Source organism: Camelus dromedarius, chromosome 6 (genome assembly GCF_036321535.1).
Source record: "Camelus dromedarius isolate mCamDro1 chromosome 6, mCamDro1.pat, whole genome shotgun sequence".
Classification (NCBI taxonomy): Eukaryota; Metazoa; Chordata; class Mammalia; order Artiodactyla; family Camelidae; genus Camelus; species Camelus dromedarius.
In genome coordinates this window covers 5,411,327-5,427,678 of record NC_087441.1, presented here as the reverse complement: position 1 = coordinate 5,427,678, position 16,352 = coordinate 5,411,327, and the positions used below count along the sequence as shown (strand labels likewise).

The following is a 16,352-nucleotide window of genomic DNA, read 5'->3' as shown; positions in this document are numbered from 1 at the left end:
AATGCTGCAGAGGGCAAGAGGTGGAGTTGTAAACAGAATATGTATCATGAATGCACAAATAAATTTAATGAGAGGCCAGAATGTGAAATATAAATAACTGTCAGACCTTTGTGTTATTTTTTATTTATTTTTCTAGTACCTAAAAAAACATTATTTAAAAATGAAACTCATTCACTCAGATATGATCTGATACTTAAAGTTCTCTCATCAATCTCTTAAGTCAAAAAATAAACTAAATAAACAAAAGAATATGAAAAATAAAAATAATCCAATACTTTTGAATACGAGATGGTCCCCTGCAACATTCTTCCACCTGAGGCAGGAATTGAAAATACCAAGTAAAAAGCAAACCCTAAAAGACTACCAAAAAGTTTATTGTATTTTTCAAATTCATAATACAAGAATCTCCATTGTCTAGTCAAACCAAGCCTTAAAAGTAATTCATAAATTTATTGCTATTTTCAAAAGGTAATATCCTTTGATATCTGTCTCCTAAATGCTCAAATTATTTTTACAAACTTTCAATGGCATATTTTTAATAAATTGAAACCAATCATAGGAGGAATTTATACTTTATCATAATTAATTTAGTCTTTTGGTGGCTTATATACTTATTTGCAGAAATATTGAACAAATTATTTTTAAACTTGTTCCTTATCAGTGAACAGGACTGAATGATTGATATGTGATTATATACGTAAAATAGATAACATACTTTAAAACATGCTATGGAGTTGAAGGTAAAGGACAAAGATGAACTCAGCAATTATATGTAATATACAATATAAGCAATGTATAAAGATTGACCTGTAAGACAATCAACTTTTTCCTCTTAAAGCACTCAGCACATATACAGAAAGATACTAATTTAATCTTGCTTTAAATGGACTACAGAATCGTAGGTTATGTAAGTTTAGTATTTCCATTCTGCTTACAAATTACAAAGACAACAAGTGAGTCATTTAAGTAGGAAGTAGGTTGCATAATGTATTTTTATCTTTAGAATGCCTCCTATTTTACATTTGAGTGACTCACAAACTCTTAGGCACAATCTCAGATTATTGTGAGCCCCTTATGAAATAGATTTTGAACAGTAAGGACACTTGTAAAATTCCCAAAATAAAATGATGTGTTCAGATATATCCAGCACATGAAAGAAAAAGGCAAACTCCACTAGAATAGGATGTGCTCTTTTCTTAAAATAATAGTTTATCTCTAAGACTTAAATCAAACAAGCTCCCACAATAAGACATACAATGCCATTCTGAAGTTAGCCTGAGTGGAGAATAGGAATTTAGAATTGGGTAAATTTGTTCCTTTTGGGAGGGTTTTAAAACAAAATAAGTTTCAAGTTGAATCCACTGCATATCAGAAGAGATTTTCTGTGAATTATTTATCAAAGTAAACTAATAATAGTTTAAAATTTGCTTATGTTTCTGTCCTTTGTAGGTATACTTTCATTTAACCATTCCTACATCCATTTTATAGATGGGAAAGATAGACATTGAAGAATTTAAGAGATCTGTCCATCCCACAAAGTCTGACTTTATAGTGATTCATACCCACTTCATTATAACCACGCATTGGAAAGATGAGTAGAATTCTCACTGAATGATGTCACCTAGTAAATGACATTCTTTGAAGTTTTAATTCCTCCATTATATATGGCAAAGAAGTGTATGTTGGAGATGGCATCATAAAATTTTCCTGGACTAATATATATATATATAAAATAAGATAGACATAAGATATATATGTATATAAGTCATTTAGGCTTCTATAAAACAGCATGCATTTTAATGTTGCTGAAAATGAGAAGAACTGACTGGGGGCAGAACAGGCAAACTGAGGAAGCAGGTGTTATCTACTTTTACAGGTTCCAAAGTTCTTAGTTTCCAAGTTTTAAGTAACACTAGAAATATCTTAGGTAAGTTTTTGTTTCTATTTTCTCTCCTTTCAGAACAATGTTTGATGAATTATGCATAAATGGAATGCAAACACACAGATTCATTTCACTTTGAAATACTTAAGGATATAAAACGAACAGAAAATATCCTTGGCAAAACCTGTATTGAGCTTTCAAAAGCCCACACATTTGAAATAAAGTTTGTGATGTACTGCAAAACATAAACATCAGTGGGTTCTCACATCCCTCACTTCTCCCTCTAATGTCAAATGTTTCATCAATTTAAAAAGCAGAGCTCTGTGCCATAATTAGTCTACACATTAAATCTTACAAGAGTGGCACCTCTGAATGCAAATAGACCAGGCCCAACAATAGGAGAGAAAACATTTAATGGCAAAATAAAATCCAGTGACAAACTAAAACCTTCAATGAAATGTAGTCTGCACAAATGCACTCACAAAATTTGTAACTTTCATTGCCTAAATGAATGTGTGCTAGTCTGTGTGAAGATACATATGAACAAAAGGCCAAAACAAATACTTTTTTTAGATTCTCAAGTAATTGAAACTAGAGCACTCTACTGACACTAAGTTTATAAATTATGAGCTTGCATCACAAATGGGAATACTTGAGGTCTTGCTGCCATTAAGTGAGTTTGTATGTCCTCGGTTTAAATGCATGGCCAGAAAACGCTCTTTATTACATCCTTCAGTGCCTTAGAAAGGTTACAGTGACAACACTCACTTATCCAAAGTTAACTTAATTAATTAAGATTCTGCTGTTAAATGGTTTACAATTGTATGCTTATCAACATTCAACTTAGTTGAAGGAATAAAGTATAACTCTCTATCCTGTTTAATTTTGTTTTCTTTATGTTATGAGCATCCCTGAAGTTACAACTAAAACAATTTATTTTTTACACATTTAAATTTATCTTCTATCTAACTCATATCTAAAAAAATAAAAGATAGCAGAGTAAATATTTACTGATGTTAATCTATTCATTAACTTAAGCTATGACTCAAGCCCACCTATAAACAGAAAATGAAGGAGAACACAGATTCGTATTGATCAGTCATAAGTGAGTTTGGAATATAAGCTTTAAAGAGTTTTTTTCACATAAGGCTTTTCATTGTTCTATGGCAATACTCTCAGGCTTGGTAAGAGGGAAGAAGGAAAAGGTAGAATTTGGGTGGACAATCTTGTGCTGTAGAAGCTTCAGGGTAAATGGTATAGACACATTCTTGAGTCTTAAATTATTCTGTAAAGGATGATGATTATATTAAATAAGATCTTCCAATAACAGAGAAAGCAGAACAGAATATTTGAAATGAGGACTTCAGTGAATAGTAATAACATTTCACAGTGTGTAATCGCTCCTCTTTCATTTGTCAGGTTTCCAATGAGACAGGCCTTGCTTTTTATACTCTAATAAAATGCATACTAGGTTGAGATCCGGGGGATCGGTTTGCTCCCGAGTTTCAGTCCCTCACAGACTTTCTACCTTGCAGTTTGAGCACAATAAGGGCAATGGAATCACCTGTGAGACGTGAGCTTGTTAAGTAAATCCACAGACTGTATATCTTCAGCCTCTTATAAGCTAAAAGAATCTCAATTTTTTTTCTCTTCAAGTCTGCATTTATCCAGGGCAATCCTCAAAGATGATTCATAAGTCTGCAGGGGCACACAAATGTCAAGACTTCCTTTCAACAGAAAAATAACATTTCTGAGTGTTCTGAATTACGCAAAAAGGTAAGTAATTCAGAGATTCTTTCTGACACATATAAACAACCGGACAAATAGATGAAACAAGGGTCTTCCTGAAACGAGCACTTGCTCTGTACAGATTATCAACCTTTGATTCTAGACTCTGACACTTTGCAGTTCTCACTAGTTGCTACAGTAATGTACCAGCTCTTTGGCGGAACTCGAGTGGATATCTACATTTTACCTAAATGAATGAGGCCAGCAGTCAGTTCCATTAGCAACTCAATCCTTTGGGAAAAATTCTTGTATTATTCCTTAAGTGTCTGAGGACATCATTTATACAACTGGACTCTTACATACAATGAAAACATTATATGATTGTTCTCAGTATAATGGTATCTAGTCTACCTTCATTTTGTCTTACAGTCAGAGAAAAAAAAGAATTTTAAGTGAAACATATTGGCCATTTACACTGCCATTTGCAGAATTATTTTATATATAAACAAAAAATCATGGTGGAACTAACTGCATTCTATGTTCTAATCTAGCTTCTTCTGTTATATTCAAGAGAGAAAATAAAAATAATTTAAATAAATTTAGTTTATACATAAAACCATTCCATCCCCAAATTTCTTATAGTACATAAATGTATGGTACCAATAAACAGGGAGCAGTATTTAAGGGGATGCTTTCTCTAACCATTACAACCACAACGGTTACATGAGGTGTTCTCTTATTGCCTAAAACTACAGTGCACGACTCTCAAACCAATTTGGAAAACATTTACAACTAAGAGGATAAAATTTTTATCAACTGTTTTTGTTTATTTGAAATATTTAACAAAGGCTTTGAAAATATGTAACAATCATGTCTATTTTGACCTATGAGGTGTTAAAGAGTCCGTTTTAGAATTCACAAAAGATGCTTTAATACTTCTAGAAGTTTTATGGACCTTTTGACTCTTAGTGTGAATTAATCTTCATCTACGAGAATCGGTTAAATTATTTTCTAATTTCTTATAATGAAAATCACATACCAATAAATACTGTTTCTTTAAAATGGATGCAAATAACAAGCTTGTTTATCTTCTATAAGAAAAGATAGATTCTACCCCTCTGTGAAAGAGGGCAGAACTTATAAACATAAGGGTTTTTCCCATGTGCTTTTTAAATTAAACTTAATCTTGCGATACTTGCAGATTCACATGTAGTTGTCAGAAATAATACACAGATGTCCCAGGAACTCTTTTCTAAGTTTCCCCCATAAAAACATCTTACCAAAATATAGCATATCATCACAATCACAGTCTCAGCTTTGGTATAGTCAAGCTACAGAACATCCATCACCGCAAGTCAAGATACAGAACATCCATCATCATATCCATCTGGTAGAGTCAAGATACAGAACATCCATCACCTCCTGTTGCCCTTTTACTGCCACACATTCTTCTCTCCTGCTCCCGCCACACCCTCCTTAACCCCTGGTAACCACTGATCTCTCCAACATTTCTATAATTTTGTCATGTCAAAAATGTTATATTAATGGGATCATTTGGAATGCAGCCTTTTGGTATTGCCTTTTTTTCCCACTCAGTATAATTCCCTTGAGATTAATCCAAAATGTTGTGTGTATTAATAGTTTTTTTTTTCAATCAGTGAGAATGGCATGGATGGACCATAGTTTGTGCACTCATTCACGTGTTGAAGGACATTAAGATTGTTTCCTGTTTTTGGCTAATACGAATGAAGCTGCTATAAACAGTCATGCATTAGCTTTTGTGTGACCATAAGTCTTCATTCCTCTAGGATAAGTCACCAAGAGTATGATTTCTGAGTTGTATGGTAAATGCAAGTATAGTTTTTTAAGAAACCACCATATTCTCCAGAGTGGCTATGCAGTTATATATTCCCACTAGCAATATATTAGTGACCCAGTTTCTCCACATCCTCCCCAGCATTTAGTGTTGTCACTATTTTATATTTCAGCCTGTTACCTATCTCAGTGGTTGCTCTAGGTATCACCTTATACATTTGTGACTTGCCACACTCTACTGCAGTTTTTGTTTTACAGGTTCAAGTAAAGCATAGAAACCTTACTCCTTTTATATCCCTTTACCTCTCTATTGATCTTTATCTTAGATAGTTCCTCTGTATACATTTAGAACTACATGAGACATTGTTACGTTTTTTCCATAATCGTCAAACATAATTTCCAACACTGAAGAGGGGAAGGAAAGTCAATCATACTTAACCATACTTTTGCTGACTGTGTTCTTTCTTCCTTCTTTCCTGATGTTCCGAATTTCCTTCTTTTATTATTTCCTTTCTTATTAAGAACTTCCTTCCTTGATTTATTCTTTTAGGGTAGTTTTACTGATGACAATTTCTATTACTGCTCCTTCTTCTGAAACTATGTTGACTTCTCCTTCATTCCTGGAAGATATTTTTGCTGGGTACAGGTTTCTGAACTGACAGTTTCCTGCCCTGCTCCCCCAGCACTTGAAAAATATTGTGCCACTTTCTTCTGACCTTCATAGTTGCTCATGGGAAATCCACTGTCATTAAAATTGTTTTTTCCATTATAGGTAAGTTATACATTGTCTCTAGCTGCTTTCAAGGCTTTTTCCTTGTATCCAGTTTTCAGTTTAGTTATGACGTGTGGATTTCTTTGAATATACCCAATTTTGGATTCTCTCGGCTTCATGAATCTGTAAGTTTATATCTCTTGCAAATTTTGGCAAGTTTTCAGCCATTATTTCTTTAAGCACTTTTTTAGTCCTGACTTCTTTTATCCTCATTGTTCAGGACACTGGTGACACAAATTTTAAACGTGATTTTATAGATCCATAGATTTCTGAGGCATTTTTTTCTGGCTTATTTTTTTCTCTGTTCAGATTGTGCAATTTCTGTTGTTCTACCTTCCAGTTCACTAACTTTTCCTCTGTCCCCTCCATTCTGCTGTTGAGCTCATTCAGTGAGCTTTTTTTTTTACTGTATTTTTCAGTTCTATAATTTCCATTTGATTCTTCTTTATATCTTCTATTTCTTTTCTCAGACTTATTTTTTTCATTTATTTCAAGCATGCTTATAATTATTCATTGAAGAATTTTATCATGGCTGCTTAAAAAATCTGTCAGATTATACTAAAACCTCCGTCACCTTAGTATTACCAACTACTGATTGTCTTTTCATTCAGTTTGAGAGATTTCTGGTTCTTGGTGGGTTTTCTTTGATACCTGGCCATTTTCTCATTATGTTATGAAACTCTGGATCTTAAACGTTCCGTCTTAGCTGACTTTTTATGATACTCCTCCAGCTGGAAAAGGGGGGCATCACCTCATTACTGCCGGTGGAAATAGAAGTCCCAGTTCTCCACTTGGTATCTGCTGACACCTGACATGAAACTGGGACTCTTCCTTATTGCTATGTGGAGAGATGTCCTAGCCCCACACACATTCTCCATTGTCACTGTGGTAGGAGTGGCCTTGTTGCTGTTTGACAGTGCTGGAAGTCCTGACTCTCCACTGGGGCTCTTCTGTTACCACCCCAGAAGGGACCAGGAGGGGGACCCTACTGCTGCCAGATGAAGGTGTAAGTCCTGGCTCCCTATGATCTTCTCTGACAGCACCCCAGCAGGTGTGTGATGCACATCTTTACAGTCTCACAAGGGAGGTAATGTAGGATCTCCACTTTGCCTTCCTTACTGCTGGTGGGAGTGAGGGTGGGGCCACAGTTTTTCTGTGGTGTTTAGCTGGAGAAGCATAGTTATTGTCCAAAAGTTTCCTGTATTTTCAGGCTACTCTGCCCCTGTTCCTTTGGATGGAAAACAGACTTTGCAGGGGTGGGGGGCTCTTTTTTTTCTATACATGTTGGCATTTCTAGGTACCAGTTTCATCATCTCCAAGTCCTGGGTATATTTGGTCAAATACAAAACAAAACAAAACAAACAAAACAAAACAAAGGAACTTAACACCTGTATTGTTCCTTGGGTCCTGAGGTCTCTAGCTAGTTTGCACTTTTCTTTCCATTTTTCAGAACCTTCACATGTTTGTATTATATGTAATGCCCAGAATTTTACCAGGAGGAATAGGTAAAAGTCTGTCTAGTCCATCTTTCCAGAAATAAAATCTGTACCACAGCACCCATTTTTTTGAAATCTGTATTTTTTTTCTATTTTTATTTACTTTTATAAAGCTATTAAAATCTTGCCAATAACAAATAGAACATATTAATGCATGAAGAAAATACTTACACTCAGACAGTGCTTTCTCAAACTGGCCTGTGGACATATTCTCCAGAAACTGTTAATTCCATGAAACTTTAAAATGTTGTGATATCAATTAGATTATAATCTTAAAAACATACTTTACCAACTGAAAAGATAAAATCACTTTTTATTATCAATTTTTTCATAATAAGATTATGGTCTTAATCCATCATTTCCCACAGTGCTTGGGGGAAGGCACCAAAAACCTCTTTCTAAAATAAATAGAAACTCTTATTTGTGAGAAATACAGCCCAATGCCTGGGTGACCATTTGTCTTCCCAGAACACTGCCAGAATACAACTCTTGTCCTGGAATAATTATTATTAGAGCCTTCTTTAATTCTTAAAAGTGTCTCATTTCATATGATAAGTTATCGTGGTCACATTATCTATGAGCATTATGATAAAAAAGTAAGAAAGTGAAAACAGATGGGAGAACTCCAACAAGTGCATACACCACTCCTGCCATTCCACCTTCTCTGCAGCAAAGCAAGGTGTTCATTTTGCATTTGTTAGTGGAAACATTAAGTAGCACATATGCATGGTTCACTTTCTTTATCTCAACAGCAACTACTCATTATATATTTTGTGCTTATACTGTAAAGTATATTGAAATGGAAATGATAATGGTGAAAAAAATTAAAGGACATTAAGAAAACATCAACTTTCAAATACTTAGTTTAACAATAAGGTTTAACTTACTTATTTAGGTTAGAAGTAGTTCAAAGAACATATAAGGTATTCATAATATCCTTGCACAGTTTTTAAAGTTTCAAAATTTGGCAGGTTAATTAGAGATATGAGCAAAACAATCTATAATAGTTTTTGAAATAACTGTTAAATATTCTTACAGATTTCCAAAATTTGAATTTGTTAGCTTTTGAACATAGTTTACTTTGTTAATGAAAGCTGGTTTTCACTACTAAAAATTTTTGAAATACATATATATATAATCACTAAAAACAGGCAATTAAATAATTTGGCTTTTCTAGGGTCATTTATTTTTCTTTAATATTTATAACCTAAGCTCTTAAAGTCTAAATGTTTCTTGTGTTCCAAACTCAGATCTTGCTACCCCATACAGCTTAGAAGAATGGGGGTTAATAAACTGATGCCCCTTAATAATTATTGCAAAAATGACCTATTTCATGAAATGATTATCTCCAACTGTGTATATACATTTTAAACACCATAAAATTGAATATTTATTTAAAGGAATTTATAACCATCCATCTGGATGAATCCTTGCATAAAGCAAACATTTCTATGTCAAACAAACAGTCCTATTTTATTTCCTACTTTTTAATTCTAACTAATTATTACCAAAAAAATAAAATAAAGCAACTTCCCTTTAACACTAACTAAATATAATGAGGTTTCTCGGATCCTGACTATGATGGCTAATTTTATGTGTCAACTTGACTGGGCCATGGGGTGCCCAGACATTTGGTCAGTTGTTAGTCTAGATGTGTCTGAGAGGGTGTGTTCGGATGATATTAACATTGGAATCAGTAGACTGAGTAAATCAGATGGCTCTTCCCAATATGCGTAGGCCCCATCCAGTAAGTTAAAGGCCATGAGGAGGAGGAAATTCCTCCTGCCCAATGACCATCTAGGTGGGACACTCTTTGTTTGTTTGTTTTTGCAGCCTTTGAACTCTAACTGAAACATCAACTCTTCCTGGGTCTGGAGCCTACCAGCCTTCATACTGAAACTACACCATCACCTCTTCTGGTTTTCAGGCCTTTAGACTCAGACTGGAACTAAGCTTGGTGACTACAGATCTTGGGACTTGTCTGCCTCCGTAATTGTGTGACCCAATTCTTCACTATCTACCTATCTATCTATCATATGTATACCCTACTGGTTCTGTTTCTCTGGAGGACTCTGACTAATACATTGGCTAATAAACCTATACTGATATTAATAATATTAAAAATAATACAGCTCATGAATATAGTGAATTCTGCTCAAACAAAATCTGATATAAATTCTCAAGTCCCTGTAATTTGAACAGTTAAACTAATTGCAAAGTTCATCAGTTCTGATATGTACAAGATTAGATTAGAACCTTATTTTCCTTGTATACATCTGAAAAATAAACTAACAATTATGTACAGGTGATTTCAGGGATTCTTGATGTGCAGTGTGTTATATGTGGAGGATAGAAAAAAAGGTGATCCATCATTTGAATGGGCCCTGAATACTCTGTTGTAAGAGCTGACAAACACTCTTTACAAGGAAGAGATATCAATCCACTGTGAAAAATACGTCAAACACTAATATTTTCTATTGCATTCCTGTAGGTGTAAGGAAAATAACAAAAACATGCACAGAAACATTCTTTATGAAGTAGGAAAAATTGTATAAGACTTTCCAATGTGCTTCTAAACAATACAGTGTAGACAGATATCCACTTTATAAAAAAATAAATTTTAAAAGAAATAATACCATGATGAATCTTTGCTGAACAGTACAGCCATAGTGTCTATTTTAACTAACTATTGAAGGAAATGTAAAGTCTTTTTAAGTTTGTTAAATACGAATTCTATTATTCTTAAGTAAAACCTGTAAACGTGAGGGTCAAACATTTATTTATAAACTCCACTGAGTGCTTTTGAGTTAAAATGTATAAATATTACAGACACATATTTTACTGCCCCAGAAAAATATGCATCCTATTGTCATTGCCTTAACTGCTTAGATTACTGCAGACCTATTCATCAAAATTCATGAGGAAAAACTTTCTTGTGTCATTTAAGGTGATCGCTTAGACCCTGTAGTAACAGCTTAATAATGATGACAATCATGACGATGATGGTGCTAATAAATGCTAACATTTATATAATGTTCACTACGTGCCGTACTCTGTTTCACTGATTTTACATAAATTAACTTAGGCCTCACAAAATCCCAATGAGATACATATTATTTTTATTCCCATTTTACAAATGAGCAAACTGAAACACAAAGAAGCCATATTCTCCAAGTATATAAGATGCATTTACAAATTATTTTGCCTTGATTTGTAATATTAAAAACTAGATATTCCCTAAATACTTATATTATGACATAAACATCCTATTATAGAGTATCATCCAGACACTTAGAAATCAAGATTACACAATATGGAAAATGCCCATGATACAATGTTAAGTGAAAAAATGCAGAACAGAAAACTGCATTTGCACACTGACTACAACTGCGTGAAAGTCACACAGTCAAGGGCCAGGAGATGGACAACACAGTGCAGGACCTGCTGCTCCTCCAGGAACTCCCTGTGTCTCTCCTTCCTCTCAGGGACCAGCTGAGCTGTGCTTGCAACACATCCCCATGACTCATGCTGAACCCTGCCACGTGGCCTGGATTCCTGAAGGTCCCTAATCACCACCATCGCTGGGTCCAAAGGCTCTTTACTGCCTCATCCTCCTCCATCTTTTCACAACACATGTACTTCTTTGCCAGTAATTTCCTTACCAAATTATCTCCAAAAGTGTCAGTTAGATGGGGATGCCTCTTTCAGTGGCTCCTCCCCTGCTGCCTAAGGAATTGGTCGTGCCTCTGTCCTCTGCCCCTTGGCAACTGAATCTGCTCCAGTAACCAAAATATTCACCTCCGTGTGGATAGTCCTCAGATATAAAGCAAGCCCAAAGCTCCACACCCAAGTTTAGCTGCTTGCCAGACATCTCCCACTGGCATTAACTCTCGTCATGTATAAAACTCCTCATGCCGCCCACAATCAAGCCGGATCTCCAGACTCCCACTTCTCTCCAGGACACCCGATTTCACTCTAGCTCTCCACGCATGAAACATCCATGCCACATCACGTCTCTGCAACATACAGCTCCCAACTCCCTTCTGATGCCCCCTTCAGCATCTCCTCCAGGTCCTACAAGAACAGGAACCTACGCCTGTTCCCGAGCACACTCCATGTTCATTCTCCATCTCCGGAGCCTGGAGTTTCCATTCACCCATGAGGTCTTCCTTGGTGACTTCCACTCAGATGTGTTTTCTCCACCTTTAAAACTTCATGATACTTATATTTCAGGTTTCACACGGTAGTTATCATGTTTCACATCCTTATGTTACGGCTATTAGCCACATGAAACTGCTGATAGTTTTAATCTATGCCATATGGTTCAACTTAATATTTCTGTTCATTTTAGAGTCCCTAAGTAAACAGCAGCTCTACAAAAGCAAAGATGAGTTTTGCCTTTTTTGGGGTCCCCTGAAAAGCCCAGAACATACATTGGAAGTGTTTCAGAAGTGTTTGTCCAAGTAAAGACCCTCTCAAAATATAGACATATAGATTCCTATTTTATATATATTTGTAAAAATCAATTGTCTTAGCAATTAGTCTAACCTATCAGCTCCAATGGTAAAGGTGAGAAACTTTAGAACGTGCAACTTCAAAACTTCTGGTAACATAAAATATTTTGGTTCAAGGAGCTATTTTAAAATAATTTATGAAGGAAACATCCTTGGATTTAGAGGTTGGCAAGTACAGTAAAAAGCTTTTTAGTTGACTGAAATAAAAAAAAATATCAAAACACTTTTTAGCACAGGCACTTCCCTTGTAAAAACAAACTGCCTAAGAGCAAAGCACAGCAGTTTGTGCACAGTGAGCACATGCCTCCTGCCGTCACAGGAGAGGCGCTGGCGAGGGAGGGAGCAGTTTGCATTTCTGTAGCTTCTTTTGCGCACCCAGCTGTACGCCCAACCTTCACAAAGCGGCACACATCATCACCAAGAAGAGACAGTGACAGGATGTCAATAAAGAAAGGACTCTCTTAGAGACAGAGCAGCCCCACTTCCCCAGCACAGCAGCGACCCCCACACAGATGTAAACATGACTGCAATTAATCTGTGCCAGTTAAGAACGGAGGGAACACGTCTGCCAGGTTCTTCAGCATCACCTGACCAGCCACAGAAAGCAACTGGTCTCTCGTGCTTTCTCAAAGAATGACTACGGTCTCTATTGAATTGTATTTGCTGACTTCCCCAACAAATCACAGGTTTCCACTTCCAGGTGAAGGCACTGCTCACCCGTCCCCTACCCAGTGCTCCCTTTTTCCTACAGAAATCACTGTTGTGAATGAAATACCCAAGTGAAGAGGATGCGGGCCTTAATTCGGTTAGAAGCTGTGGGGTGCCCAGAAAGTATTAGGGCCAGGAGAGAAGACAGGCACCGCTCCCTCCCTGACATTTCAACTTTTTCCCTAGAGAGGTAGGGAAAAAGTTACTGAGGTCTGGAGAAATTAAAAAGGTGGACTTTGGCTGTACTTCAGTCTTCCTTCAGCACCAGCTCCAGCACCACCGTTCTGAAGGGGCAGGCAGCCGGCTCTCAGTGCCACTGGAGAACAGCCCGGAGCCCTGCGCCTCCCCCGGCGAGCCACAGCGGCAGCCCCACGGCCATCCTCCAGGGGTCACAATTGGGTTACAGATACCTCACAGCACCGGGACTGAGCAGCCTGATCTGGAACAATTTATTCGAATTCGTCTTCATTAAGATTCAAATGGAATAAGTAAGGGAGAAATTGAACAGACACAGGAATTGTGCCTTGCTGCTCCTGTAGTCAGTAAACATTTATTCACTAAGCCCAGTTTGTGTGCTCTCTCTCTCTTTCTCTCTCTCACTCACAGTTGTTCTTCCAATCCTTCCTGCTCGCTGTTTTAATGCATAATTAAGAAGGTCAGAATTAATGAAGCAGTGTGGAGTAAAGTTCAAGGAATCCCCAGGCACTATTTATTCTATTAGATCTCGGGCCTGAATGTCAGCTTGGCAGCAGAAGCGGCATAAGCAATGGGGCTGGCTGCATCCCAGGAACGTCCACCAAGGGAGACTCACCTGCACTGTCAAGTCATTCCGCAGCTCCTTCCCTGCGAAAATTACACGCAACTGGTCAGCTGGAACCCCCTGTCGCTTAGCAACCGCCTCCTTGAGCTGGAAGATGCTGGTGTCAGAATCGACCTCCACTGGGAAACCATGGCTGGAGTTGAACCTGACAAACACTGGCCAAGAAAATTGGAGAGGAGGACAAAAGAAAAACAAAACAAAACAAAACAAAACAGTGAGCATTATTTAAAGCCCTTAAATGGCAATTGTAACATTTCTGAACTGATTTACCCCTCAGCCACCCTTCAATGAACAGCATACATTTTCTTTTGCTTATGAAACTATGCAGCAACATTTGAAAAAAAAATGGAGTTTCCCTGGGATTTCCCTTTCATAATTAGTCAGTGACCCGCAAACAAAATTTCACGCTCCCTTTGACATCCATCCTGGGAAACAGAGGGACTCAAGCAGAACACTTGCTTGATTGGAATTGTAAGATTCCCATGAGTTTATCGAAGAGATTCAGCTCTGACAGCCTGTACAAACTCACACCGTCTCCACGGTGCCCCCTCTTAATAAAAAATCAAAGGCATTGTGTTAGCACTCATGGTGCAGCAATGGAAAAAATTCAAGCCACTTATAGACTAGAGTGATGACGCACCAGGGCTGTGTCTAAGGCATTGGTGGCCCCAGCCAAAAGGCTCTGCTGAGTCTTACGGAGATACACATTTGCCCTTTCTTTTGAAACTAGTGATACTATTTCTCTTTTTTGGAACCACTATCCCCCTCAAGGCCCAGGCTGGCACCTTACAATCATTTTATATGCCTTCTTCTCACTGCCAAAAGCCATGCCACCTCTTCAGTATTTCTCACGTCTGTCCTTTCCTTTCCATTCCTTCTGTCACTACTCTCATTAAATCATGTCTAGACTCTTGCAAGAGCCTCCCGATTGGAGTCCTGATGTACTGCCTTCGCTTCCGAAATGTCCTACACCATTCTGCAAAGTAAACCTTACTGATCCACAGCTCTGAGCATCTCATAGCCCTCAAGTCTTTTAAAGTCTCACACTGTCCACTGGGGAGAAAAACTCCGGATCACTCTCATCTGATGCAAACCTATGTCCTAGCATTTTCTCCATTAGTCTGTGCAGATACACTGCTTACCTAAATCCTCCAAAAAGCAAATCACAGAAAACTCCTGCCCCCATCTCTTGCCTCTATGCATATCACTCCCTCTCACCTCTGCCTGTTGAAAGCCTGTTCACCTCCATGATCCATCTCCTCCTTCAAGGAGCCCCTTACTATCAGCCCCGTCAAGACTGTGCTCACCTCTGCAGGGCTCCAGCGGTTTTTACTACGTACATCTTGCCATACTTGCCACGTTTTCTCGTAGAAGCAGTATAGCAGAGGTGACAAGTACATTCTCCAAAGTCCAAAGACCTATTCAGCAATTCCTGAAGGTGCCTCATCAGCTTAGTAGACTGGGGTAAACACAGTAACCTTAGCTCTTTAATGCTCAGTTCCCTAGTCTCCAAAACAGAAATAAACCACACAGGATGTTCTGGGATAGTATTTCCAACTATCAAATAGTTACCCTCAAAAATAATAGATGTTTGCATATGTCTTAGATGTTGGTGGTATATATTTTACATTTTCTTTAAACAACTATAAACTCCTCAAGGCCAGGCAGAATAGTTCATTTTCTGCTGTCCCTCCTTTAGATGCAGCAGTATCACCTTCTGGTTCTCAACTGAAATGTGAGATGGCCCATCGAATAATAATTATAAAAAACAATAATTACCATGCCAATAACAGTCAAGCACTCACTATGTTATGTGGTAGAAGTTGTACCTTACATAGGCTATTTTTTAAGCTTCTTGATGATCTGGTAAGGTCAGTATCATTTTCTGTATTTAATAGAATAATAAATGAAGGCTGAGAGAATTGTAACCACTTTTCTAAGGACATCAGCTACTTTGTAATAGAATCACAATTCAAATTCAGTTCAATCTTCCTCTAAACCCAACTCTAAATAACAGGCTGCCTACAATCATTTCAGAAGAAAAGTCCACATTTCTTTTCCTTATGATAAAAAATACAAAAAAAAAAAAAACCCAGCAAAACGTCTTTATAACATAATTCAGAAAGCCTCTATACAGGTTAGCAGTAGAAAATGAGATTTAAAAAATAAAAACTCCACTGAAGAGCTAAAATCAAAGAATAATGAACCATAATTATAAGACACAAGGAGTTAAAATGACACCAAAGTAAGAGGAGGTGCCACAGATGCCACCACAAGAGCAAAAACCTGACAAAAAGCACAGAAAATATTTAGAAAGAGTAAGGACTGGAAGTGACAAAAGAGTTTCAAATGAAAACAACTGAAGGAAAAAAAAATAAACAATTAGAGGAAAAGGTACTTTTGATATACTTTTAAGTGGATGTCATGTGACACTGTTGAAAGCGAAGGAGAAATAAAAATGTACTGGAAGCCCTTGAGGTACACTCACAGCATCCTCAGATCAGAGACCACAAGACCAGCAATTCATCAGATAAGACACAGTGACAAGTGAGGGGCTGTGAGGGACAAAAGGTACGGTCCCAGTTCTAAATTTGATTTTCTGGTCTTGTGAATAGAT

The 16,352-nt window shown here is 37.0% G+C and overlaps 1 protein-coding gene across 3 annotated transcripts in view; it reads right to left on the bottom strand.

Annotated features, from left to right (window-relative positions):
* Positions 1-16,352, bottom strand: part of PRKN (parkin RBR E3 ubiquitin protein ligase) — a 1,163,915-nt gene that overhangs the window by 926,626 nt on the left and 220,937 nt on the right. For all 3 annotated transcript variants that reach the window (XM_031456655.2, XM_031456658.2, XM_031456656.2), the window contains exon 2: positions 13,727-13,890. In XM_031456655.2, the coding sequence (XP_031312515.2) occupies positions 13,727-13,890 (164 nt within the window). The remainder of the gene's footprint in view (positions 1-13,726; positions 13,891-16,352) is intronic.